Consider the following 27,098-nt stretch of genomic DNA (forward strand, 5'->3'; position numbering starts at 1 on the left):
AGCATTTGTCTCTCATAAGAGAACCTGAGTCATAGAGTGATTCTGAGGCCTAGGGGCTTGTCATTGGAGTTACGGACCTGGCCTCACCAAGCCCTGGGTTTATTATTTAGGAAGGGTGGAGGAGTGAAGACAGACCTCCCTCTGAGCCCAGCAGGCAGAAAGGCTTTGCTGCATGCAGTCACCAGCCGACTGCAGTGTAATACCAGCCCTGGCCCCTGCTTATCTCCAAGAGCACACACAAACATGAGTGACTCTGGCGCAGCAAAGGCACTGTGTCCCGCTCCAGGCTACTGTCATATCCTACTCATCTGGTAATACAGCATGGGGGCCTGTCTCTTTATTACGCTCATTAAGGGCAAAGTCAAAAGGTGGCTCGGGAGCTTTTGCATATGATTAAGTTCCAGTTATTTTAAGATGGATGACAGGATACGATACAGCACATTATGATTTCTGGTTTTGGCTTGTTCCCAGAGATAGGTATGTGTGCTGTGATGTTGGAGGAACCCTCTTACATCCTGTCAGTCAGGGCACGTCAGTATGCCGGCGCCGACAGAGATGGCCGCCTCGCTTCACGTTCCTAGGAAACTATGCACAAGCATTTCGCTACACTCGCATTAGCATCTGCTAGCCATGTGTATGTGACAAATAAAATTGGATTTGATTTGTCCAACCAGGAACTTGTGATGTCCCAATTTTTGACTCTCAAACCATGGCTACATATTTAATGTGATGTTTTCTCTTCCTCCTGCAGTTTGACTTTGTCAAGCTCCTGGACGGGAAGCAGCTGATCAAACAGGAGGTTCAGATGGTAGCGGAGGATTCCAACGCGTCTCCCAGGAACCTGATCCTCTCCTCCCTCCAGGAGACGGGCTTCATAGAGTACATGGACGCTGGAACCTGGTACCTGGCTTTCTACAACGACGGAAAGAAAATGGAACAAGTTTTTGTTCTGAGCACTGCCATCGGTAATTGGCTTCTCGTTATGTAAAAAGTAGAATAGGTTCTCCACATTGTCAGACACTAATGAAAATTGCATCGCCATGCAATCACGTTTGGGAGCAGTAATGAAGTCTTATAATTACTGCAGATGTACAGAAAAATACAGAGCATGTGACATTATTTCCAGGAAAAAGGTTTGCGAAACAAGCTGCCATTTCAACATCAAAAGGGTTGAGTTATGTTGTTCATTACAAGGAGCTGCAGTCTGTCAGCCTTAATTGATTGACCTTTTGTCAAGCGTCTGTAAGCCTCTGCTGAGAGACGAGACAATGCATTCCTCCTAATGCTCTCTCTCACCAGCCTCTCCTGAAAATGCTTTTGCTGTCTTTTAATACGCATTGTTTAAAAGGTAGTTCAAGAATGGTACTGCAGTGTATTTCTGGAAATGTCAGTTTCCATTTTCTTCATAATTATGTAGAATATCTGAAGAGTTTTTTCCCAAACGCTATATCCACCAATATTTCACATTTGTGTTTTTTCATCAGAAATGATTGCTCATGGGTACCTTCATGTGTGTGTAAATTTGTTCTCTTCTCAAATGTTTCATTCATCAATTTTAGAGGTCTTTGAAAAGAGTTTTTTTTTGCAAAACGATATAGATATCTATTGTTTAGCTTCAATGGAATGTTTTTGTATCCTGTATATATGACTGTGATATGTGGTTAACCCCCCCATAGCCTTCTTAAGATGAATGCACTTACTGTAAGTTACTCTGCATAAGAGCATCTGCTAAATGACTCAAATGTAAATACTTTACGTACAGTACATACTGTATCTCATATTATTTATTGAGTTAATTTTGTCACGGATTTATAATTTGTAAATTTCTTTATAAAAAACATAGTTATTTGTTACATTTGACTGTGTGAAACCTAGCAGTACTACTTACAGGGTTGTATTTATTTTGAGAGTGAGGCGGATATATAGCATTTATATATAGCATTTATAGGGTATATAGTGCATTCAGAAAGTATTAAGACCCCTTGACTTTTTAAACATTTTGTTACGTTACAGCCTTATTCTAAAATTGTGAATTTTTCTCATCAATCTACACACGATACCCCATAATGACAAAGGGAAACCAGGTTTTTAGAGATTTTTGCTAATTTATTGAAAATAAAAACAGAAATACCTTATTTACATAAGTATTCAGACCTTTATGAGACTTGAAATTGAGTTCAGGTGCATCCTGTTTCTATTGATCAGCCATGAGATGTTTCTACAAATTGATTGTCCACCTGTGGTAAATTCAATTGATTGGACATGATTTTGGAAGGTACCCTCCTGTCTATAGAGGTCCCAAAGTTGATAGTGCATGTCAGAGCAAAAACCAAGCCATGAGGTTGAAGGAATTGTCCGTAGAGCTCCGAGACAGGACTGTGTCGAGGCACAGATCTGGGGAAGGGTACCAAAAAATGTCTGCAGCATTGAAGGTCCCACGGCCAGACGGAAGCCACTTCTCAGTAAAAGGCACATGACAGCCCGCTTGGAGTTTGCCAAAAGGCACCTAAAGGACTCTCGGACCATGAGAAACAAGATGCTCTGATCTGATGAAACCAAGATTGAACTCTTTGGCCTGAATGCCAAGCGTCACGTCTGGAGGAAACCTGGCACCATCCCTACAGTGAAGCATGGTGGTGGCAGCATCATGCTGTGGGGATATTTTTCAGCGGCAGGGACAGAGAGATCCTTGATAAAAACCTGCTCCAGAGTGCCCAGGACCCTAAGCACACAGCCAAGACAATGCAGGAGTGTCTTTGGGACAAGTCTCTGAATGTCCTTGAGTGGCCCAGCCAGAGCCCAGACTTGAACCCGAACGAACATCTCTGGAGAGACCTGAAAATAGCTGTACACCTACGCTCCCCACCCACCTGACAGAGCTTGAGAGGATCTGCAGAGAAGAATAGGAGAATCCCTAACTACAGGTGTGCCAAGCTTGTAGCATCCTACCCAAGAAGACTCAAGGCTGTAATTGCTGCCAAAGGTGCTTCAACAAAGTCCTGATTAAAGGGTCTGAATATTTAAGAAAATGTGATATTTCAGGTTTTTTATTTGTGATAAATTGGCATATATTTCTAAAAACCTGTTTTTGCTTTGTCATTGTGGGGTGTGTGTATTATGAGGAGGGAAAAAACTATTTCAATTATTTTAGAATAAGGCTGTAACGTAACATAATGTGGAAAAGTCAAAGGGTCTGAATAATTTCCGAATGCACTGTATAGCAAAAAACTTGATTATTTTTCTCTCTGAAATGAAACCATCAAGTGATAGATTTTAAACAATTACATTTCTGTCATTGAACAACCCCATGCCATAATTAGATAGTGAAAAAACACACCAATCAAATCAAATCAAATGTATTTATATAGCCCTTTGTACATCAGCTGATATCTCAAAGTGCTGTACAGAAACCCAGCCTAAAACCCCAAACAGCAAGCAATGCAGGTGTAGAAGCACGGTGGCTAGGAAAAACTCCCTAGAAAGGCCAAAACCTAGGAAGAAACCTAGAGAGGAACCAGGCTATGTGGGGTGGCCAGTCCTCTTCTGGCTGTGCCGGGTGGAGATTATAACAGAACATGGCCAAGATGTTAAAATGTTTATAAATTACCAGCATGGTCGTATAATAATAAGGCAGAACAGTTGAAACTGGAGCATCAGCACAGTCAGGTGGACTGGGGACAGCAAGGAGTCATGTCAGGTAGTCCTGGGGCATGGTCCTAGGGCTCAGGTCCTCCGAGAGAGAGAAAGAAAGAGAGAATTAGAGAGAGCATATGTGGGGTGGCCAGTCCTCTTCTGGCTGTGCCGGGTGGAGATTATAACAGAACATGGCCAAGATGTTCAAATGTTCATAAATGACCAGCATGGTCGAATAATAATAAGGCAGAACAGTTGAAACTGGAGCAGCAGTACGGCCAGGTGGACTGGGGACAGCAAGGAGTCATCATGTCAGGTAGTCCTGGGGCATGGTCCTAGGGCTCAGGTTCTCCGAGAGAGAGAAAGAAAGAGAGAAGGAGAGAATTAGAGAACACACACTTAGATTCACACAGGACACCGAATAGGACAGGAGAAGTACTCCAGATATAACAAACTGAACCTAGCCCCCCGACACATAAACTACTGCAGCATAAATACTGGAGGCTGAGACAGGAGGGCTCAGGAGACACTGTGGCCCCATCCGAGGACACCCCCGGACAGGACCAATCTTTTTAATCATTTCTTTAAACAATAAAAGCTCATTTACAAACATTTTTGAAAATGGATATATACTGTTTTGGAATTAAACTCTTCATCTGTTACCTTATTGTCAATCATTCAGCATGTTAGATTATAATATGGCATCAAGTGTAGTCTAACACAAATCCTTTAGTAGGATCAGGGCCCCCAAAAAGTTGGTATAAAAGAAATAGCGCTCCACCACGTACCTTTATTAATAAACACACGTTTGGATACCAACCAGGATCTTCATCAGATCATTTGTGGGATCGAAATGATGTTTGTTTATTAATAAATGTCTCAACGGATGCACAAAGTAAGTAATAGTCTTCATTATACCATGACTTGGCACCATTTTTCTCCTTTGTGTTTCTGCTTAGCCCATGTGTTGTGTTGTTTACTACTTTCTCTGTGTCTGTAGAAACCATGGACGGCTGCTCCACCAACTGTAAGGGGAACGGTGAATGTGTAGCAGGCCACTGCCACTGCTTCACCGGCTTTCTGGGACCAGACTGCTCAAAAGGTATATTACAGAGATTGAACAGGATCTTAAGCACTTACAAATTCGTAACATATAAAATGCTCTCTGTAGACGATGTGAGTAAGACCTTTAAACAGGTCAATGTACACAAGGCCACAGGCCAGACGGCTTACCAGGACGTGTACTCCGAGCATGCGCTGACCAACTGGCAAGTATCTTCACTGACGTTTTCAACCTGTCTCTGACTGAGTATATAATACCAACATGTTTCAAGCAGACCTCCATAGTCCCTGTGCCCAAGAACACTAAGGTAACCTGCTTGCCTATGGAGCTGTGAGGGGAACGGCACCTCAGTACCTCCAGGCTCTGATCAGGCCCTACACCCAAGTAAGGGCACTGCGTTCATCCACCTCTGGCCTGCTCGCTTCCCTACCACTGAGGAAGTACAGTTCCCGCTCAGCCCAGTCAAAACTGTTCACTGCTCTGGCTCCCCAATGGTGGAACAAACTCCCTCACGACGCCAGGACAGCGGAGTCAATCACCACCTTCCGGAGACACCTGAAACCCCACCTCTTTAAGGAATACCTAGGATAGGATAAAGTAATCCTTCTCACCCCCCTTAAAATATTTAGATGCACTATTGTAAAGTGGCTGTTCCACTGGATGTCATAAGGTGAATGCACCAATTTGTAAGTCGCTCTGGATAAGAGCGTCTGCTAAATGACTTAAATGTAAATGTAAATGACTACCGACCCGTAGCACTCACGTCTGTAGCCATGAAGTGCTTTGAAAGGCTGGTCATGGCTCACATCAACACCGTCATCCCAGAAACCCTAGACCCATTCCAATTAGCATACCGCCATAACAGATCCACAGATGATGCAATCTCTATTGCACTCAACACTGCCCTTTCCCATCTGGACAAAAGGAACACCTATGTGAGAATGCTATTCATTGACTACAGCTCACTGTTCAACACCATAGTGCCCTCAAAGCTCATCACTAAGCTAAGAACCCTGGGACTAAACACCTCCATCTGCAACTGGATCCTGGACTTCCTGATGGGCCACCCCCAGGTGGTAAGGGTAGGTAACAACACATCCGCCACGCTGATCCTCAACACGAGGGGCCCCTCAGGGGTGCGTGTTCAGTCCCCTCCTGTACAACCTGTTCACTCATGACTGCCTGGCCAGGCACGACTCCAACACCATCATCAAGTTTCCCGATGACACAACTGATCACCCATAAATAGAATAATATGCCACACCAACATTACAAAAAAACCTCAAATTGCTGAAATAAGTAATTAAATCATTGATGAGACAATAGTCATATTAACTGATAACTAAAATAGCAGTGCAGGTGGCAGTGATGTGTTATATGGGGGAATGCTACATACTTTGTGGTGCAGCAGAAAGGTCAGCATACAGCAAATGTCACTGATTAAAGGTGTTTCTTTTGTATTTCAGCTGTACAGTGTACCACTTACTGTAAAACCCCATGTCATTGCATTTTCAAGTGAAAAACGTTCACATGTTAATATAAGTGCTGAGCAATTACCCAAAATGCCGGTTAGTTTTTGTTTTTTAAACAACTAATTCACCAAAGGCTGTTCAATTATTTGAATTCAATTTAGTTCTTATTTTTTCTGTGAGCTCAATGCACACATTGCGCAGTTTCTCTAGATATAAATCATGTCAAGCCTAAACTGTGGGATGTAAGTAGGGAGTTGTAGTTTTGAACAGGCCAATATTCTACATAGTTTAGGGCAGGTGGTAACATGGTAATTAACTACAATGACCGTACTCCATTGTGCACCTACTTGTCCAGTCTCTTAGAGAGCAGTTGCTTCGCAAGGTATTTCTACCTGAAAATAAGTGATTGATAATTGGTATTTAGCAGTCATAAAAGTTTGCTTTATTTATTTTGAAGAACTCCTAAAATAGTGATTTTGTCAGACAGCATAGGCAGCAGCTCTGTAGAGGTGAGATGATGACTTGGAATTAAATAACACAATAACTGAAATATTTGATGGATAAATGATGGTTAGTAAGTGATAAGCAGCAATGGGCAGTCACTACCATCATGGGACTTTTATTAATTGTTTTATTCTCTGTTACAGCATTCAACCCACATAATACATAGTCCATTTAATGTATTTATTCAACTAAGCAAGTCAGTTAAGAACAAATTCTTATTTACAATGACGGCCTACCCCAGCCAAACCCGGCCGACACTGGGCCAATTGTGCACCGCCCTATGGGACTACCAATCACGGCCGGTTGGGATTCAGCCTGGAATCGAACCAGGGCCTGTAGTGACACCTCTAGATGGAGTGCCATAGACCGATGTGCCACTGAGGTACACAAATCAATTAACAAAACCAAAAATGAAAACTGTGATAATTTTTTAATAATCTAACTGAAACCGAACCGACCTCAAATTAACACTACTTAAAATCTGTATCTCACATGTTTTCACATGTGCAGTTTCATGTTATCACATGTTGCTTTTACATGTTGTCACATGTTATCACATTAACTTGACATAAGATCACATGTGATTACTTGAAATTCATGTGTTTTTTTCTGTGTGGGTACTGTTTTATTAAGCCTGGTGCTTCATAATGCATTCTGCCAATATTATCAACACTAAAAGCCATTCTGAATGAGAGTATTTTGATTGTCTCTAAGGAATTATTTACAATCTTTGCATTAATTGAGGAAAGCAAGTGGTAATTTCAGATCCACTTTGTGGTCAAAGTGGTCTCTCTTGGCCCAGGCCGACCTGCTCTGGTCGAAAGCCTTAATCTGTCTCTGCCTAAATCTGTGGTCAGGGAGCCACTGTAGCGAGCATAATGTGTCTATTACTGTTCCCGGTGTGGAACTGTGACATATTATGGAGACTAATGGACAGGCCAGGGTCTGTAAGGTATAACTTCCACACTGCAACAGTACATAAACAGACAGACAGACTGGAGGCATGAGAGGAGAGGAGAGGAGAGGAGAGGAGAGGAGAGGAGAGGAGAGGAGAGGAGAGGAGAGGAGAGGAGAGGAGAGGAGAGGAGAGGAGAGGAGAGGAGAGGAGAGGAGAGGAGAGGAGAGGAGAGGAGAGGAGAGGAGAGGAGAGGAGAGGAGAGGAGACTGGAGTCATGTTCTCTCACATAGGTTTTAAAGACACTGAAAAATGGTTCACTATGAGTGTCTATACAGTACATGTAGCATAGGAATGAAATACAATGTGCAAATGCAATATGTTAGTGATATGAGTTGTGTTTAGACTACACGCCAAAGGGTTAATGGCATGTGAGCAAAGATCTCTATTGAATCTATTTATACAGCACAGTATGTACTGCTCTGGTGTTTACCATGTGTCTCCATGCTTCAGCCTCTGAGCTCTAAGCTTCTTCCTCATTTTGTAAATATCAATTTTCATGCTAAGGCACCAAGTGGTGGATGGAGGGGCCTTGGGAAATAGAGGGGGGTGTTGGAGGGAGACACCGCCGCTGCAGCGCCACACAGCAGCTACTGGAGTTTGACTCAGGTGCCACTTGAGCAAAATTGAAGTGCTTGAGAGATTAGGTGGATTTCACAGGAAGAGGGTCTGAGTGGGGGTGCGTGGCCTGTGCCCAGCGGAGGGGAGAGTACTTACAGCACTATCATCAGGGGGAGAGGATTAGGTGAATTCAGCTGCATGCTTATTAGTAAGATATTGGTGATGGGTGAAACCTGTATATGGCTCGTGGGGAGATCACCACTGGGGTCTCAGGGTGAGCACTAACTAGTACCTGCCTGTGCTGGAATGACACAAAGCTTTATAATTCACATCTTAGACAGCAACCTGTTTTGAGTGAAGGTTTTGAATGTGAACACGTCAATGCACTAATGCATACAGTACAGTATTAGGTGTATTTTCTTTACACCACAGTATTTCTTGAGGGCTACTGTCTTCATGTGCTTCCCTTGCAGACTCCTGTCCTGTCCTGTGCAGTGGGAATGGAGATTATGAGAAAGGTTACTGCCAGTGTCACCCGGGCTGGAAGGGCCCAGAGTGTGACATCCAGGAGGACCAGTGCATCGATCCCACCTGCTCCAACCACGGCACCTGTGTCAACGGCATCTGTATGTGCAGCCCCGCCTACAAGGGCAACAACTGTGAACAAGGCAAGGATCCTGTCCTAATAATAATCATTATCGCTGTTGACACAGGCATAGGGATAGGATACAGTTGCATTTAGCCTAGCCAAAGAGCTTTGGTTTGGTGCGTCCCTTATCACAAAGTGCAATAACAGAGGCATGCAGAAAAGCCACTAGTTGTTAGTTCAGGGCTCTAACCACTAGCCTAACCAGTGTTCTGTTTGTTATTGGGTTTTGCACAAGGACACACACCAAAGTGTTTTATAGACTGTCTGATTAGGCCTACTATTTAACCACAGCAACAATAAATCCAGCATCCTCCTTTCACATCATTTTAATTATGGAGAGAGTTTTTGTGTGCAAAATCAGATTGACCCAATAGATTATCCTCTACACACACATACACACACACAAACAGCCGCTCCCCGCTTTTCATGCACGTCATGAAGAATGCTTAGGATGAAACAGCCAAATCAATTGATTGTCCTTAGGTAGTTGTATCCAGTGGGGTAATTATTGGCTTTGTCTGAGATATCCGTGCTAGAGAATAACCTTGAGCCAATGAGCCTGTGACTAGGATCCAGCCTGCAAGCCTTGTGGTAATTACTGTGGTTAACACTGCATAGATTTTTCTTTTTTCTTTTTTTGTAGTGTGCATTAGTTGGGTGGGTGGGGTTGTTCTGAAGTGTATCACGACTAAATGTGATCAATTAGCTCCAGACATGGATTGAAGCTGTTTATTGTTAATTCTTTATGAGAATCTTGTGTAAAAGCTGCAGACGTTTTCATGTTCTTGTTGTAGATGGCCATGTTTTCCTCATGGTGCGACGCGTTCTCAGTAATAAACCATTCACTGCTAGGACACGCTGTTCTCGCAAGGTTACAGTGACACTGTTAGAATGAACACCACTGAAGTACACAGACAATGTGATGAATCGGCAAGGTGTGATGGAGGTGTTTTGTGTCAGTACCTACCAATAGAGGAAAGATGTGATGGAGGTGTTTTGTGTCAGTACCTACCAATAGAGGAAAGATGTGATGGAGGTGTTTTGTGTCAGTACCTACCAATAGAGGAAAGATGTGATGGAGGTGTTTTGTGTCAGTACCTACCAATAGAGGAAAGATGTGATGGAGGTGTTTTGTGTCAGTACCTACCAATAGAGGAAAGATGTGATGGAGGTGTTTTGTGTCAGTACCTACCAATAGAGGAAATATGTGATGGAGGTGTTTTGTGTCAGTACCTACCAATAGAGGAAAGATGTGATGGAGGTGTTTTGTGTCAGTACCTACCAATAGAGGAAAGATGTGATGGAGGTGTTTTGTGTCAGTACCTACCAATAGAGGAAAGAGGTGATGGAGGTGTTTTGTGTCAGTACCTACCAATAGAGGAAAGAGGTGATGGAGGTGTTTTGTGTCAGTACCTACCCATAGAGGAAAGATGTGATGGAGGTGTTTTGTGTCAGTACCTACCAATAGAGGAAAGAGGTGATGGAGGTGTTTTGTGTCAGTACCTACCAATAGAGGAAAGAGGTGATGGAGGTGTTTTGTGTCAGTACCTACCCATAGAGGAAAGATGTGATGGAGGTGTTTTGTGTCAGTACCTACCAATAGAGGAAAGATGTGATGGAGGTGTTTTGTGTCAGTACCTACCAATAGAGGAAAGAGGTGATGGAGGTGTTTTGTGTCAGTACCTACCAATAGAGGAAAGAGGTGATGGAGGTGTTTTGTGTCAGTACCTACCAATAGAGGAAAGAGGTGATGGAGGTGTTTTGTGTCAGTACCTACCCATAGAGGAAAGATGTGATGGAGGTGTTTTGTGTCAGTACCTACCCATAGAGGAAAGATGTGATGGAGGTGTTTTGTGTCAGTACCTACCCATAGAGGAAAGATGTGATGGAGGTGTTTTGTGTCAGTACCTACCCATAGAGGAAAGATGTGATGGAGGTGTTTTGTGTCAGTACCTACCCATAGAGGAAAGATGTGATGGAGGTGTTTTGTGTCAGTACCTACCAATAGAGGAAAGAAAATTCAGAAGCTGAGATGATTCAACCAATATACAGATGGTCAGGGAGGGGCATGAAGTATTTACTCTGACACTTTCCCGCTCACACTCTCTTTCTCACCCCCCCCTCCTCTCACCTCCCTGGTTCTGCATGGCCAGTGGACTGCCTGGACCCTCAGTGTTCTGGCCATGGTGTGTGTGTGAAGGGGGAGTGCTTGTGTTCAACGGGGTGGGGAGGCCCAGACTGCGAGAGCCCCCTGCCAGCATGCCAGGAGCAGTGTTCAGGCCATGGGAAATACCTTCCAGACTCTGGCAGCTGTAAATGTGATTCCAGCTGGACTGGCTCTGACTGCTCCACCGGTGAGTAGAGGGACCATGACGTACATACAACCTACGTATATGCAGAGCCATATATAGAGAAAAACCTGTCTCTATCTCCATATGGTAGGTTTTTTCCTACATACAGACACACACTCGAATAAGGTGCTTTCAGACTGTTACCTCACTTAAACCATTACCTCACATTCGGAGTCGGAATGTCCACTCCCAGACACTTAGAGGGGAGCCTTTGGAGTTCAATCACGTCCTTAACCTCCAATAAAAGGTTTACGTGTAGTCAGGCCCCCACTCCTTTCTGTCTGGCTGTGATTTAAATGACTAGATTGCATCTGCTGTACATGACTCTAACTTTTGGTCTTACCTCTGACTGAGTAACACAGACCCTGGCAATGTGTTTTTCTGCTTGTAATGATCTGCCAGCTCCTAGCAGAAGGAGACCTTCACACACCCAGCAGCCTATCAGACAAATTAGCAATCATTTCTCTGACACGCTGTGTGTAAATTGGACTGCGCTCCATGGCTCCCAATTCAGCCAAATGCACTTCTTGTTTCTTTATCAATATATGCATATGCATTGTTGCATACTAATGATTGTTTTAAAACTATTCATTTTTTAATATGCCTCCTCCAGGGAACAATAATGCCATGGTTAGGATTCATCCCGAGATATGTTTCTTTGTACAATTTAAATCTGTTATTTTTAGCATAGGCATTATCTGTTCATCTGATTTTTGTATTTGAATTTAGGTCACCTTTCTGTCTGTTTATACAGAACAAATTTAAAAATAAAAAATCATTGCATTGGATTAACATTCACTTCACTGCTACACTTGAAAAAGTATAATGCATTTATTTTGACTGTCTGCCTCCAGATGAAAAGTCTGCACTTCATTTGACGTGGGAATTTGTTCATATTTATTCATGGTGAACGACTGTCTCTTACTGAAATGTTTAATTAATTCATTTTAGTCAGAGGACGTTGATAACGAGAGTTGTCACCAATGACTGTATGGTTCTTACTGATAACAGACAGTGTTGACACAGTGGTTGTAGAAACATCTCAGGGAAGCTGTTGTGACTGAGGCTGTAGGAGATGATGCTGGATATTCCTCTGTGTTGTTTGTCATCTTTGTCTAAAAGTTGTTGTTTTGGTTTTGTACAGCCTGTGATACAAATGTAGATCTCATTATTGGGCTGTGATTGGACTTTTCTCCTTCGCTCCTGACTGCATGTGCTGCCATAGAAATAGAATGAATAGGACGGACATCACCATTCAAGTCAATGATGGCATAATGGATGGACTGGCGGCCTTTGCGAGTGTACCTATAGGAGCAATGCAGGAAGTAAAATATGTGCTCTGATTTGTTGATTCAACTCAACTGATATTACAAAAAATCCATTCCATTGCATGAGCAATAACAGTTAACATCATTCGAATTAACATTCTACATTACACGCATCTATTGCGAGTGTACCCATGAGTTTACCAGTCAAATTGCCAGGTCAAGCTCGTTTTAGTCATTCTGTATCTATGTATGCCATAGCCGCGGTAAGATGTTTGGAGTTGGGGGTGCTGACCACGGTGGGCTGGACAGCAACATAATCAACTAAAGCACTGATCATTGGGACGAGCTCAGAATGCTAAGGCCTTATCCATGAATGAAATCAGTAAATAGGTAGCCTAGCCTAGCCTAGCCTAGCCTACAACACGAACACTATCCGTTCAAATCTAAAGGCCTGATTAATAACATGACATCAATAATGCAGCCACTTCCCGAAGTCCCCGGTGCCGACACATTCAGAAATCAAAGATGGTTTATTATTTAGTTAAGGCCATGAGAACATGAAACACTTTTCAGTGAGAAAACAGAAATCCACTTTGTGTAAAAAAATAAATGATGTAAAATGCATCATATTGGCTGTATTTTGAAAGTTATATATCTTGAAAAGTTGATTGCTGACATAGAAAAGATTTTGGGACTATCAACAATGGACAATGCCAAAAGATAGTTTTTGAGTAGAGTTTTCCTTTAAGCTCACAAATCAAACACAGGGCAATAAGAAAACACCTGCAAAATGAGGTTGTCTAAAAAGGGAACAATTTTAGCAATATGAAAAAAAAATCTGTGATATTGATGAGAAAGACGCACCTGTTTCGGTAAAGCAAATCGCGGCTCAAATGGCGCTTGCAGTCCTTCAGTTAGCAAATTAGGTAGGCTACCTAATAACTGAAGATGCTCAATTATATTGCTCAGCTCAGTTGTGACTCGCAAAATTTGCAGGTGTTTCTGATTAATAGACAAACCATCAAAATAAAACCAAGCCCTGAAACAAAACATAAGTAAAGAAATATTTACACATCATGTCATGGGAAAAAACACGTAATTGGTACTAGTTTGCACAAAGCGGGCAGTTCGGTTTTGTCACTTCAACCCCACATATATCATACTTTGACTTAAACGATTCTTTATTACTGGCCATGGTCTTTCAGCTCGAGAAAGTGGATTTCTACTAATATGGGCGTTTAAGAGTCCATGTTACGTCCAAAACGGACTCAACTGCACGAATGTCCGACCACCCCGTCTTCAGTCAGATGTTTGTTCCACACAATTTTTATTTAATTATTCGTATTTTTAACAGTTATGACTGTTATTTTATTTTCATGACGGTCTTCATCGATAACCATCGGTACTTGTGCCAACCCTACTCATGAAGCAGCCAGATCAAGAAGGATAGCATGTTCCCCAGTAGCCCAGGGACAGGTCTACAGATTACCTGCCTGCTGCTAGCTGCCACACAACAACACACTAATACACCCTACTGCTGATGTCACTGCTTGTTATATATATGGAGAAGAATGGAAACACAGTGCCAACATATTATGGAAGCCTCCACCCTTTAGAATAAAGCCTGCCTGTCATCCATTTCTGCTCATCTTCATATTATTCATGTTTCTGTTCCTAGAGTCCTGTATTTAAGTTGGGTGAAACCCTGAGAGGTGGGCTGCATATTAAGACATTCCTCAAAAAGGAAAAGTAGTCCCTCTTTCTTCATTACTTTTTCTATCAATTATGTTTCCAGTGATGGCCAAAAGGGAAAACGGCACGTGTGGAGGTTATTTAGCTTTCCAATGAATTGAATCTTGGAGCAGTGTGGTGCCTCGGCTTCCATAACCATGAAAGAAATGTGCATTCACTCAACCCACAGTTTTTTTCCAGCCTTCCAAAGCAAAGTTCAGTATTTCGATCCAAAGTGGAAATTGATTTTGTGTTCACTCAAGTGTATGCAGAATGACTTGTAACGTTGACTGTGTGTGGCTGTACTGCCTATATCATTACCATGGAGTAAACCTACTGTAACCTGATTGTAACACACTAAAGTAGCCTATATGTATCAATGTGTTGTGTGTGATATATATATTTTTTTACATAGAAATCCAAGCGCATCGAGGATAATGGCAACATTCAACCGTTACTATAAAATTGTGTTAGACAGCAAGCATGCTGAATTCCATTGCAAGCAGATGCAGAGACAAAATGAATAGAAATGTCATATACTTAATGGTAGAAAAATCGAGATTAATAAAATGCAAATGAAGTGGTTATGGCATGATTAAATATGATGGATATTTAAATGTGAATGCCTTTTTCATGTGTGGGGATAAGTGGCCTTTCTGCGCCCGCAGCTCTTTCTTCTCTCTGCTGATTGGCTACTTGCTGATAGGATGTACTCTCCATATTCCACAGAAATTATTCATTGAATATCATTAAACCTCTAAACTTTTAAGCATTGAATGTTTTATAACTGCACCTGCAGCACTCAACATAGTTAGAAAGTATTATAACAAACAAAATTTTAGTTTTATGTCATGAGTAGGTAGGTAGAGATTAAAATAAAAATGGGTTTTATAATATTCTTTTTCAAAAATCTATATATTTTTAGGTCTATTAGATGAACTTGCAAGACTTGCAAGACAAGATTAGTGTCTAGGATCCTGAATTAATTAATCGGAAAGTATTTTGGGAGCAATGATGCAGCTGGCCTTTGACATGTCCATCTGGCCTGTGTAGAGGTGTACTGTCTGTTGCCCAAAGCAGTAAGACCCCTGCCTGTCTCTCTTTGTGTCCGTGTGCAGAGGTGTGTCCGGTGCCCTGCAGTGCCCACAGTGTGTGTGTGGGTGGGAAGTGCCAGTGTGAGGAGGGCTGGGACGGGCCAGGCTGTGACCTGCAGGACTGCCAACCCCGCTGCAAGGAGCACGGCCAGTGTAAGAACGGACAGTGTGAGTGCCACCCTGGATGGGAGGGAGAGCACTGCAGCATCGGTGAGTCGCCCCCCCACCCCTCTGAGGACCAACACTACCCTACCACAGGAGGTTAACAAACAGACCGTGTAACGTGACTCTAGTAGCTATTGCTCTGTTTAGAAACCATGGGGCTGATTTACTTTACTAAGACCTGATGGTGTTTTAGCATGTCTTAAAACTGTGACCACGAATGCGCTAATGTGTGTGAACCACAGATCTTTGCAGATACACATCAATGAATATGTAATTCATTTGAGTGCATATTTTCTAGCACCACACATTGTAAATAGTGCAGCAGTTTAGCAGACCATTAGCTATCCCAGTGAATCATCCATCTGCTGTGTCATTTAGACACACAGTTGTCAGATGGAACACAGTCATTCTTGCCCGGTTATTCAATTCATCTGCTAAAAGAAAACAGGTACCAAACCTTGCTAGGCATTTTGAGGGACCGAGGCAGGGTGTTTAAGAGGGTAACATGTTACCACGTGTCTTAGAGACACTGGCTGGGGTTCAGTGATGTCAGTGCCCTGCCTGTCTGTTGTACAATTTATCCACTTCATTGCTGTTATTTGAGAATGAAAACTCAGAGTAACAATGAAACTGTTGGTTTCCGCCAGGCTAATTTTCCATCAGCCATGGCCTCTTCCCTAGAGTAGAGGCATTTTTAGTTTCTTGCAACTGAATAATTTGCTCACCAAGTTCGAACGCACTCAATTAATGTGGCTACACCTTGATAGAACACTGCAGTTTGTCATCTGGGACGAACAGAATTGGGAACTGCCAAGTACATTTTCTAAAAGAACCAGAAGATATTTTTTTCACTTCAGAAATGCAAGATAACAATCCTGTGAAATCGTTTCACTTGCCTTTAGAGATGCGGAATTGGAGATGGGCTCTGTGTCTCTGTGGATGTGTGAATCAAATCATAAAGCTTAGCTCCTGGCACATTAATAGGCTGTAATTATCTCTTCATGTGCCTTGGTGCTAGCATATTATCTCTGAGGCTCAGTAATCTAATCTCACACACTTTTTTTATTCCTTCCTTTTATCTTCCTATGGTATATAGCACATTACCTGGATCTCGTTGTTAAAGGTAAGATGCCTTCTCATCCTCTAGGATGGAATTGTTTCAAAGCAGCAGGGATTTTTGAATGGTATTCATACGATCAAAGCACATTCATTGAAATGTTAATTAATTTTGAGGAGAAAGTATGATGCCCAAACCAATGGCAGGTCATTCACCATATTCAATTTAATGTGAGATGGAATATGACAAAATATGTAACAAATGTTTTCGAATGGCCAGACATCTGGATTTTACGTAAATGAAAAGCGTAGCAGCATCTGTCCCCATCTCCTTAATCATGAGGAATGACTGGCAGTGTTCTGATACACAGCCTGTCTGTCTTCTCCTCTCTCTCTCCATCCAGACGGCTGTCCAGGCCTGTGCAATGGCCACGGTCGATGCACCCTGGAACAGAGCGGGTGGCACTGTGTGTGCCAGGCGAGCTGGAGCGGCATGGGATGCAATGTCGTCATGGAGACAGAGTGTGATGACAACGCCGACAACGATGGAGGTAAGGTCCCTGTGGACTCTGTCTGTGGCTCAATAATGATTAATGACTTGACCTCCATCGTAGGTAAAGGTCAGGAGGAGGAAATATTTAGAACTCCACTTCTCCTTCCCGACATCTGAGCCAACAAGCATTTCCCGCTCTCTTCCTTTTAATTTTCCTTTTGTTAAATCTCACTACAGCAGTCGACATGGCTCCTACAGCAGTCAACATGGCTCACTACAGCAGTCGACATGGCTCACTACAGCAGTCGACATGGCTCACTACAGCAGTCGACATGGCTCCTACAGCAGTCGACATGGCTCACTACAGCAGTCGACATGGCTCACTACAGCAGTCGACATGGCTCACTACAGCAGTCGACGTGGCTCTCAGACCAAGGAGACCTCTAGGTAATTAGCTGGTGGTATTCTACCTGCTGCTTGGCTCCTCTAAAACATTTATGCTTGAGTGTAGCCCCTGGTGTTCCAGTGAACAGGAAACCAGACCTTGTGTTCCAGTGAACAGGAAACCAGACCTTGTGTTCCAGTGAACAGGAAACCAGACCTTGTGTTCCAGTGAACAGGAAACCAGACCTTGTGTTCCAGTGAACAGAGAACCATATCTGGTGTTCCAGTGAACAGGAAACCAGACCTTGTGTTCCAGTGAACAGGAAACCAGACCTTGTGTTCCAGTGAACAGGAAACCAGACCTTGTGTTCCAGTGAACAGAGAACCAGATCTGGTGTTCCAGTAAACAGAGAACCAGACCTGGTGTTCCAGTGAACAGAGAACCAGACCTGGTGTTCCAGTGAACAGAGAACCAAACCTGGTGTTCCAGTGAACAGAGAACCAGACCTGGTGTTCCAGTGAACAGAGAACCAGACCTGGTGTTCCAATGAACAGAGAACCAGACCTTGTGTTCCAGTGAACAGGAAACCAGATCTTGTGTTCCAGTGAACAGGAAACCAGACCTTGTGTTCCAGTGAACAGGAAACCAGACCTTGTGTTCCAGTGAACAGAGAACCAGATCTGGTGTTCCAGTGAACAGGAAACCAGACCTGGTGTTCCAGTGAACAGGAAACCAGACCTTGTGTTCCAGTGAACAGGAAACCAGACCTTGTGTTCCAGTGAACAGAGAACCAGACCTGGTGTTCCAGTGAACAGAGAACCAGACCTGGTGTTCCAGTGAACAGAGAACCAGACCTGGTGTTCCAGTGAACAGAGAACCAGACCTGGTGTTCCAATGAACAGAGAACCAGACCTGGTGTTCCAGGTAACAGAGAACCAGACCTGGTGTTCCAGTGAACAGAGAACCAGACCTGGTGTTCCAATGAACAGAGAACCAGACCTGGTGTTCCAGTGAACAGAGAACCAGACCTGGTGTTCCAGTGAACAGAGAACCAGACCTGGTGTTACAGTGAACAGAGAACCAGACCTGGTGTTCCAGTGCACAGATAACCAGACCTGGTGTTCCAGTGAACAGAGAACCAGACCTGGTGTTCCAGTGAACAGAGAACCAGACCTGGTGTTCCAGTGAACAGAGAACCAGACCTGGTGTTCCAGTGAACAGGAAACCAGACCTTGTGTTCCAGTGAACAGGAAACCAGACCTTGTGTTCCAGTGAACAGGAAACCAGACCTTGTGTTCCAGTGAACAGGAAACCAGACCTTGTGTTCCAGTGAACAGGAAACCAGACCTTGTGTTCCAGTGAACAGAGAACCAGATCTGGTGTTCCAGTAAACAGAGAACCAGACCTGGTGTTCCAGTGAACAGAGAACCAGACCTGGTGTTCCAGTGAACAGAGAACCAGACCTGGTGTTCCAGGTAACAGAGAACCAGACCTGGTGTTCCAGTGAACAGAGAACCAGACCTGGTGTTCCAGTGAACAGAGAACCAGACTTGATGCTCCAGTGAACAGAGAACCAGACATGGTGTTCCAGTGAAGAGAGAACCAGACCTGGTGTTTCAGTGAACAGCGAACCAGACCTGGTGTTCCAGTGAACAGAGAACCAGACCTGGTGTTCCAGTGAACAGGGAACCAGACCTGGTGTTCCAGTGAACAGAGAACCAGACCTGGTGTTCCAGTGAACAGAGAACCAGACCTGGTGTTCCAGTGAACAGAGAACCAGACCTGGTGTTCCAGTGAACAGAGAACCAGACCTGGTGTTCCAGTGAACAGAGAACCAGACCTTGTGTTCCAGTGAACAGGAAACCAGACCTTGTGTTCCAGTGAACAGGAAACCAGACCTTGTGTTCCAGTGAACAGGAAACCAGACCTTGTGTTCCAGTGAACAGAGAACCAGATCTGGTGTTCCAGTAAACAGAGAACCAGGCCTGGTGTTCCAGTGAACAGAGAACCAGACCTGGTGTTCCAGTGAACAGAGAACCAGACCTGGTGTTCCAGTGAACAGAGAACCAGACCTGGTGTTCCAGTGAACAGAGAACCAGACCTGGTGTTCCAATGAACAGAGAACCAGACGTGGTGTTCCAGTGAACAGAGAACCAGACCTGGTGTTCCAGTAAACAGAGAACCAGACCTGGTGTTCCAGTGAACAGAGAACCAGACCTGGTGTTCCAGTGAACAGAGAACCAGACCTGGTGTTCCAGTGAACAGAGAACCAGACCTGGTGTTCCAGTGAACAGAGAACCAGACTTGATGCTCCAGTGAACAGAGAACCAGACATGGTGTTCCAGTGAAGAGAGAACCAGACCTGGTGTTTCAGTGAACAGCGAACCAGACCTGGTGTTCCAGTGAACAGAGAACCAGACCTGGTGTTCCAGTGAACAGGGAACCAGACCTGGTGTTCCAGTGAACAGAGAACCAGACCTGGTGTTCCAGTGAACAGAGAACCAGACCTGGTGTTCCAGTGAACAGAGAACCAGACCTGGTGTTCCAGTGAACAGAGAACCAGACCTGGTGTTCCAGTGAACAGGGAACCAGACATGAGGCTTTAGAGCTCAGGTTCAATGCCCATGTCTTTGAGGGGAAAGATACCCTACAGTAGAAGCCATTTGTGCACTGACTTACATCACATGTTTTTGATGTTTCAAAGTTTAAAAAGTTTACAATGACGTAATGTGAAGTGTAATACATGTAATGTCGTAGTTACTGTAGTTTAGTGTGATACATTAACTATGATTGGCAGGTTAGAAAACATACTGCTTCTGTATGTGCACCATGTATCTTCTCATCTAGTGCATGAGTTAGCTTCTTAATGTAAACGTGTATTTTATATGAGGTGTACATTTCCTTTGTGTGTGTGTGTCACGATCGTCGTATGGAGTAGAAGGTGAGGACCAAAATGCAGCGTGGTTAGTAAACATTCTTCTTTATTGAAGAAAGAACATGAAGTAAACTGAACCAAAACAATAAACGAATGTGAAGCTATAATAAGAACACTATACTGACACAAGGCACTGACATAGACATAGATAATCACCCACCAAGTACCCACAGAATATGGCTGCCTAAATATGGTTCCCAATCAGAGACAACGATAGACAGCTGCCTCTAATTGAGAACCAATCTAGGCAACCATAGACATACAATTTACCTAGAAAGGAAAGAGCTGCATAAACATACAAAACCCCTAGACAAGACAAAAACACATACATCACCCATGTCACACCCTGACTTAACCAAAATAACTTGGAAAACAAAGAATACCAAGGTCAGGGTGTGACAGTGTGGCAAAGGAGATAAAAACATAATTCTGTGTACTGTATAGTCAAGCTACCATCTGGAAAAATGGATGTGGTTTGGAACGCTTCGTGTTCTTCTTTACCTAAAAAAATGATGCAATGTGAGGTGTAATATGAAGAAATTAAGAGTAATTATGAATACCGTAAATTAATTTAAAGTGACAGGCTACAAAATGTACTGAATCTGTGTGAGTACTATGTCTCATCCAATTCCTCTACATGAGTCAGATGTTTTAAAGGTGCAATATGCAAATACTTCACCTAATATCAGTTTATGTGACAAAACAGAGAATCATTTTACCATCTAAACTGCTGTGAAATGTGAAATGTAATGTTCATTAGCCAAAAATATTGTATTTTGAGCTGTTTGAAGCTGGTGTACAAAACCAAAAGTAATAGATCAAAAATAAAACTTAAGAACAGGAAGTATAGAAATAGCGCACATAAAAAAGATTGACCGCTTCTTAGACTTTCTTTCAATGAGAATGACAGATCTATAACAACATTTGTTATGTGAATTCGGTCAGGTAGACCAAAATGTACATATTGCAGCTTTAAAATAAACTTCTTTGCATAGGGTGCTAATTAGCTACATTAGACCGTGTTTGGTTCCTTTGTATGTGCAGACAGAAGTGGGGTTGAGAAGGTAAGAGCATAATATTGTGTACAGTCTGTTAGTCTAGAGATGTGTTTGGAGCATGAACTCTTTACCTCACCCACTCCACATGTTTTCTCTGCTCTGGCTGACAGCACTTAAAGGAAACACCATTATCTCTTACCTTCAGAGTTCTTAATCAGGTGCTTTATCCCAGTAAGCCTCTGTATGCCAGCTGCTTCACTTTTACAAGTCTTCCTTCGTTGATCATTTTCCCAGTTGCTCTACCCGTGTTTGTGTGATAATGTGTTCATGTATCTTTATTTGTTTGTAGATCATAAATAATTCACTGTATTTTCTTTTCTAACCCAATACAATAGAAAACAAATTCACAATTCAGTTCAGTAATGTGCCGGCAGCCTGGGCAGTAAACCTTTCCTCTATTATTCTACAACCTAATTTAGTTTACTCACGGCAGCTATGTCTCTCCCTTCAAAGATGTGACCTCCGCATTGTGTGTGACTTCTTATGACTGATGAGTATCTTGGATGATGTACAGTCATTTTGGTCCTTCTTTAATGTAGAGGGAAATTGTAGGAGGCTCAAATTGGCCCGACACTCCAACAAAGGAGAGGAGGAAGTAATCACCCCATGTCAGTTAGTTTCCCAAGCCAATATATATACGTCACAACCCCAGAACATGTTCCTATTTTCATCTCATCTCAACTCCATTAGAAATGACATTTATATTCTAAATGAGGCCTCGTCAAAGGCATTGGTTGGAAAAACCTAATGGCAAATGATCACCTGAAAAAGAGCAGTGATTAAGAGAAAAGATCCTGACTTTTCCAACCAGCTGTAAATGAGTCACTATAATCACACAATTGACCATCCAGTGCTTTGTTTTACATTTGCAGCTGTGGAGTATATTAATTGTGCAACATTAGTTCACAAACATGGATAGCAATTCTCCCCCAAATACTTGTTTTCTTCATTATTTCATGGCATTGTTGGCTGATTATGTAAATATGGTGTCAATGGCAGGTACAGTACAGCTGTCATTGTTGCCAGATACATTATTTTAGTGAGATGTTCTATACAGTATGGTAACCAGCTAAATGAATGCATTGTGGTCATGACCGATGGAGTTAGAGCCGACCCTGCCAACCAGCTTATAGCTGGGCACCATGCCTCCTTTACTTTGGCAGCCCACCACTGAATGGGGATGTTATGGCTCTTGGCCCAGTAGTTATTCTGTTGTGTTGGTCAGTCGTTTACTGAATACATTTTCTTTGGCACCTACTGTATATAATTACACCGTATTATTTTCTGTTACCATACTTACAATTCTATTCTGAATGAATTCCACATTGCACATATTTTCCATCTGTGGTATAAGTAACCATAGTTTTAAAACTTTTCAAACGTGTTATGAGAAAGCGTGTACTAAAGACCAGGAGACATTATTCTGCTTTTAATTACCAAGTAAGTACTTTTAAGTACTTTCGCTGTTGTGTGGCATTCAATGCCAGCAATCTTGATGAATGTCAGCATTCACTTCAGCACTATTGAAAGTGTCTGCCTGAGAGGAGTCTATGGACTTAATGGACCCAACGTGCTGCCGTTGCTCAGACCCACACATTTTAGACATTGAAGAGAACATAATTAAAAAGGCACTGTACTGCAATTATAGAGCAGCAAGTAAGTAGTGTTAAGACTGTATAAATCAGAGGCAGTTTGCTCCTTGTCAGGCATGAACTAGATATATTGTTAACCATCAGCTTCTCCACATTGTTCAAGTTTAAATCATCACAGGTAAGCCATGTCTTACTGATCTTCATTAAAGGATAGGGTGGATGTAGTCCCACTTAGGAGAAACATTATCGATTTATTCTATATAATTTGTCAATTTGATTTATAGTTTCAAACCACTTGAGAGATGTGATCTCAATTTCACGAGGCCCTCTGTGCTTTGAATGTTATTCATCTCTCCCACCGGTGTAACAGTGGGAGCCTGGGATACTGTACAGTGTAGACTTAGCTGTGATGATGTTGTGTTATTGTGTTGTTGCAGATGGCCTGACGGACTGTGTGGACCCAGACTGCTGCCAGCAGCCTAGCTGTCACAGTGGGCCTCTGTGCCAGGGCTCCCCAGACCCCCTGGACCTGATCCAGCAGAACCAGACCCCCTACGCCTCGCTCCTCTCACGCCTCTTCTACGACCGCGTACGCTTCCTGGTTGGAAAGGACAGCACCCATGTCTTCCCTGGAGACATCCCATTCGACAGCAGGTAGAATAGACAATATAGGCGATAGTATTTACCTCTGGTACCGCATGAATGAACAGGAATAGCTTGTTATATACTGTAGAATTATAATTGCCACCGAAGTACAGGTCTTTTTATACACAGCTATTTGTAGGCTACCACAGTACTCTGTATGGATATAGCACACTTGCCTTTGTCAACTGAACTGGAAAACATTGTAACTTGTTATAGTATAATTAAAATACCCAATGAACTAAAACGCTGCTCTCTCCTAGCCGAGCCTCAGTGATCCGGGGGCAGGTGGTGGCACTAGACGGGACCCCACTGGTGGGAGTGAACATCAGCTTCCAGCAGTACCCTGAATTTGGCTTCTCTGTCAGTCGCCAGGATGGCAGGTAGGTAGACAGTGGTCTAGTATTGTATTGTAGATACGATAGTAAATTGGCTTAATATGATGCTTTGCCGCTACTGATTGTGTGTTTGTGTGGATTCTGTTCCTGTAGTTTTGACCTGGTGGCTGCAGGGGGCATCTCAGTCTCTCTGATCTTCCAGAGGGCTCCCTTCCTCATGCAGAAACGCACCATCTGGTTACCGTGGAACCAGTTTGTGGTTGTAGAGAAGGTCACCATGGCGAGGGTTGAGTCTCGCCCCCCTGTGTGTAACCTGAAGAACCTGGTCAGTCCGTACCCCATCGTCCTCCCCTCCCCTCTCATCCGCTTTGCCAGAACCTGTGAGGAGCGAGGCCCAGCCATCCCTGAGCTGCAGGTACAGTAGCTGGTCCACTCACCAGTCAGTAATATACATAACATATACAGTCCCAGGGATGCTCACTCAGCTTTCAATTACCACCTATACTACACCATTTCCATAATGCATACATCTCTAATCATAATATCATTTTATGACTTCCAGGTGTATATTATAAATGGTTGTTTTTATTCCAATTCCTGCATTTTTCTTTATTCTGGATCCTGTGTAATTTTCACCTGGCTCATATTGTACCTGTGAAATCATCTTAGAATCTCACACTAATCAGTTGCCGGGGCGCTTTATTCCCAGAGCTGCTCGCTATCTTCTCCCCCGATCCCACTGATATTCCTACCTCAGCTTTGGAAGTGTGTTTTGCAGATTGTAGACATCCTAGTTTGTTGTGAGCGATAATGAAACTGATAGTGATTTTAATGAGGACCCAGTTCAGAGTGATTGAAGCTGTGAGCAATGAAGGGTGGGAGTGGGGGTTAGATCGTCAGCAGTAATTAAATTGTCCTCCTGTACGCTGTTAATGATATAGAATATAGATGTCATTTGGTATTCCAGGGGCATCGTGTATATAGAATAATGTTCAAAAAGGATTTAAAAAACGATATAGTGTTATTTTGATTGGATATTAAGAAAGTGACATACAGTGGGGCAAAAAAGTATTTAGTCAGCCACCAATTGTGCAAGTTCTCCCACTTAAAAAGATGAGAGAGGCCTGTCATTTTCATCAACACTTCAACTAGGAAGTGTACCTCTCTCATCTTTTTAAGTGGGAGAACTTGTACAATTGGTGGCTGACTAAATACTTTTTTGCCCCACTGTATAGTACTAGCTAGTATATCTTGGAACGAGTACGAACACCAGGTGATCAAAGATACTTTACTGAAAGACTTGTAAGATGTTTTTATACATAGTTTGTATCCTCCGGCTTTAGAAGTTTTTCCAACTCCTCGTACCCAATAGTACATAATAACAGCAGCCAAAATGCTTTCTCCTCCTCCTCAGGCTGTCCAAGAGGAGATCACCATCCCTGGCAGTTTCTTAAAGCTCAGCTACCTGAGCACCCGCTCCCCTGGCTACAAGGCTCTGTTCCGCATCATCTTAACCCACTCCATCATCCCCACTGGCCTGGCTAAGGTGCATGTGTCCACCGCCATCGAGGGACGACTCTTTCAGAAGTGGTTCCCTGCCGCCCCAAACCTGGTCTACGTCCTGGCCTGGAACAAGACTGATGTCTATGGGCAGAAAGTAGTGGGCCTGGCCCAAGCTCTGGGTAAGATTATATGCAGCATTTCAATCATGTCCTGTCACGTACATTCAGATTCCCTGTAGAACAAATATAATGTGCTGTATTTCACTCCTTTGACAATTTCCACCCAAGGGATGACAGCAAGCAACATGCTCCATGGGTAACTGGGAGAGACAATCTGTAGCTAATGGCAAATACAAATCTATAAAGACAGTATTACATGCAGCAGTACAACAGCAGAACAGCGTGCTACTTCTCTTCTACTTTATCGTTAGATAATACAATCACACAGAGCTCTAAAGACATTGTCGGTGTGTTAATGGTCAGTAGTATGAAAGACTGACAGATTTTTCAAGGGCCACATATAAGCTTTGTTTTTTATCAGTGGTTGATTTAGTGTGCTGGCTGCCTATTGGGAACTACAGCTCTGATGAATTGTTGCAATTTGTCTTAATGGAGAGAGTGTTACAAATCTAACTGCAACAGAAAGCAGGGGCCACTCTTATCTCTTTCACACACTATGAGGATGTCTCTCTGGATTGCTCTCCATGCCTTGTATTACTGTCAGATAGCAGAGTGTTTCTTGATTGCCTAGCTGGTGTGCATGTGTTGGAATCCTTTCTCACTGAATACACAGTTTAATCTGTGCGTATCCAGCTCCTTGATGGTGGATACGAGGCACTGTGGTTAATAGTCTGTGATATAAATAGGAAGTCCTGGAGATGTTATGGCCCGTTTATCTATAAATAACATCGAACACATGGCACAATTAGAAACGACATCCAAACTAAATTGAAATTCAAAACACATTTTGTTATGGTGCAAACATATTTTCCTCAACACTAAATAAACCCGAGGAAGAGATAAGGAGATGAAATGGGCTCTAATTTATTCATTTATCTTTATGTACCAGTGGGAATTGAGCTCAACCTCAAACCTCATCCACTCTCTCTCCTTCTTACTCACCCTCTCTCTCTTCGTTGCCGATAGTAACAGGCTGATCTATCATGGTGACACAAGCAGGAGCCTGTAGCTACTCTGTGTGTAACTGACTATGTCCTGCTTGTGTGTGTGTGTGTGTGTGTGTGTGTGTGTGTGTGTGTGTGTGTGTGTGTGTGTGTGTGTGTGTGTGTGTGTGTGTGTGTGTGTGTGTGTGTGTGTGTGTGTGTGTGTGTGTGTGTGTGTGTGTGTGTGTGTGTGTGTGTGTGTGTGTGTGTGTGTGTGTGTGTGTGTGTGTGTGTGTGTGTGTGTGTGTGTGTGTGTGTGCGTGCGTGCGTGCGTGTGTTTGTGTGGGTGAGAGAGGGAAAGAGAGATGGTGAGCCAGTGCAAGGAAATAGGGTGAGCGTGCACACATACTGGGTGGATGCAGCAGAGCATGATGGTATCAGTGATGCATTAAAAAGTCTCGGGAGAATCGCAGACTGTTAGCACACACCCAGGCTGCTCTATAACCAACATAATGCCTCGTTCCAGCCTCTGCCTGGACCACGGCAAC

The 27,098-nt window shown here is 43.1% G+C and overlaps 1 protein-coding gene across 1 annotated transcript in view; it reads left to right on the top strand.

The window, feature by feature from the left end:
- The window catches only part of LOC124008975 (teneurin-1-like), a 190,930-nt gene that overhangs the window by 128,944 nt on the left and 34,888 nt on the right, over nt 1–27,098 (top strand). Inside the window, exons 8-18 of the mRNA XM_046320569.1 lie at nt 752–965; nt 4,634–4,735; nt 8,662–8,856; nt 10,991–11,191; nt 15,306–15,491; nt 16,543–16,569; nt 16,907–17,053; nt 23,403–23,619; nt 23,871–23,990; nt 24,099–24,360; nt 25,360–25,627. Of these exons, the coding sequence (XP_046176525.1) occupies nt 752–965; nt 4,634–4,735; nt 8,662–8,856; nt 10,991–11,191; nt 15,306–15,491; nt 16,543–16,569; nt 16,907–17,053; nt 23,403–23,619; nt 23,871–23,990; nt 24,099–24,360; nt 25,360–25,627 (1,939 nt within the window). The remainder of the gene's footprint in view (nt 1–751; nt 966–4,633; nt 4,736–8,661; nt 8,857–10,990; nt 11,192–15,305; nt 15,492–16,542; nt 16,570–16,906; nt 17,054–23,402; nt 23,620–23,870; nt 23,991–24,098; nt 24,361–25,359; nt 25,628–27,098) is intronic.

The sequence above is a fragment of the Oncorhynchus gorbuscha genome, linkage group LG02 (assembly GCF_021184085.1).
Source record: "Oncorhynchus gorbuscha isolate QuinsamMale2020 ecotype Even-year linkage group LG02, OgorEven_v1.0, whole genome shotgun sequence".
NCBI classification, from domain to species: Eukaryota; Metazoa; Chordata; class Actinopteri; order Salmoniformes; family Salmonidae; genus Oncorhynchus; species Oncorhynchus gorbuscha.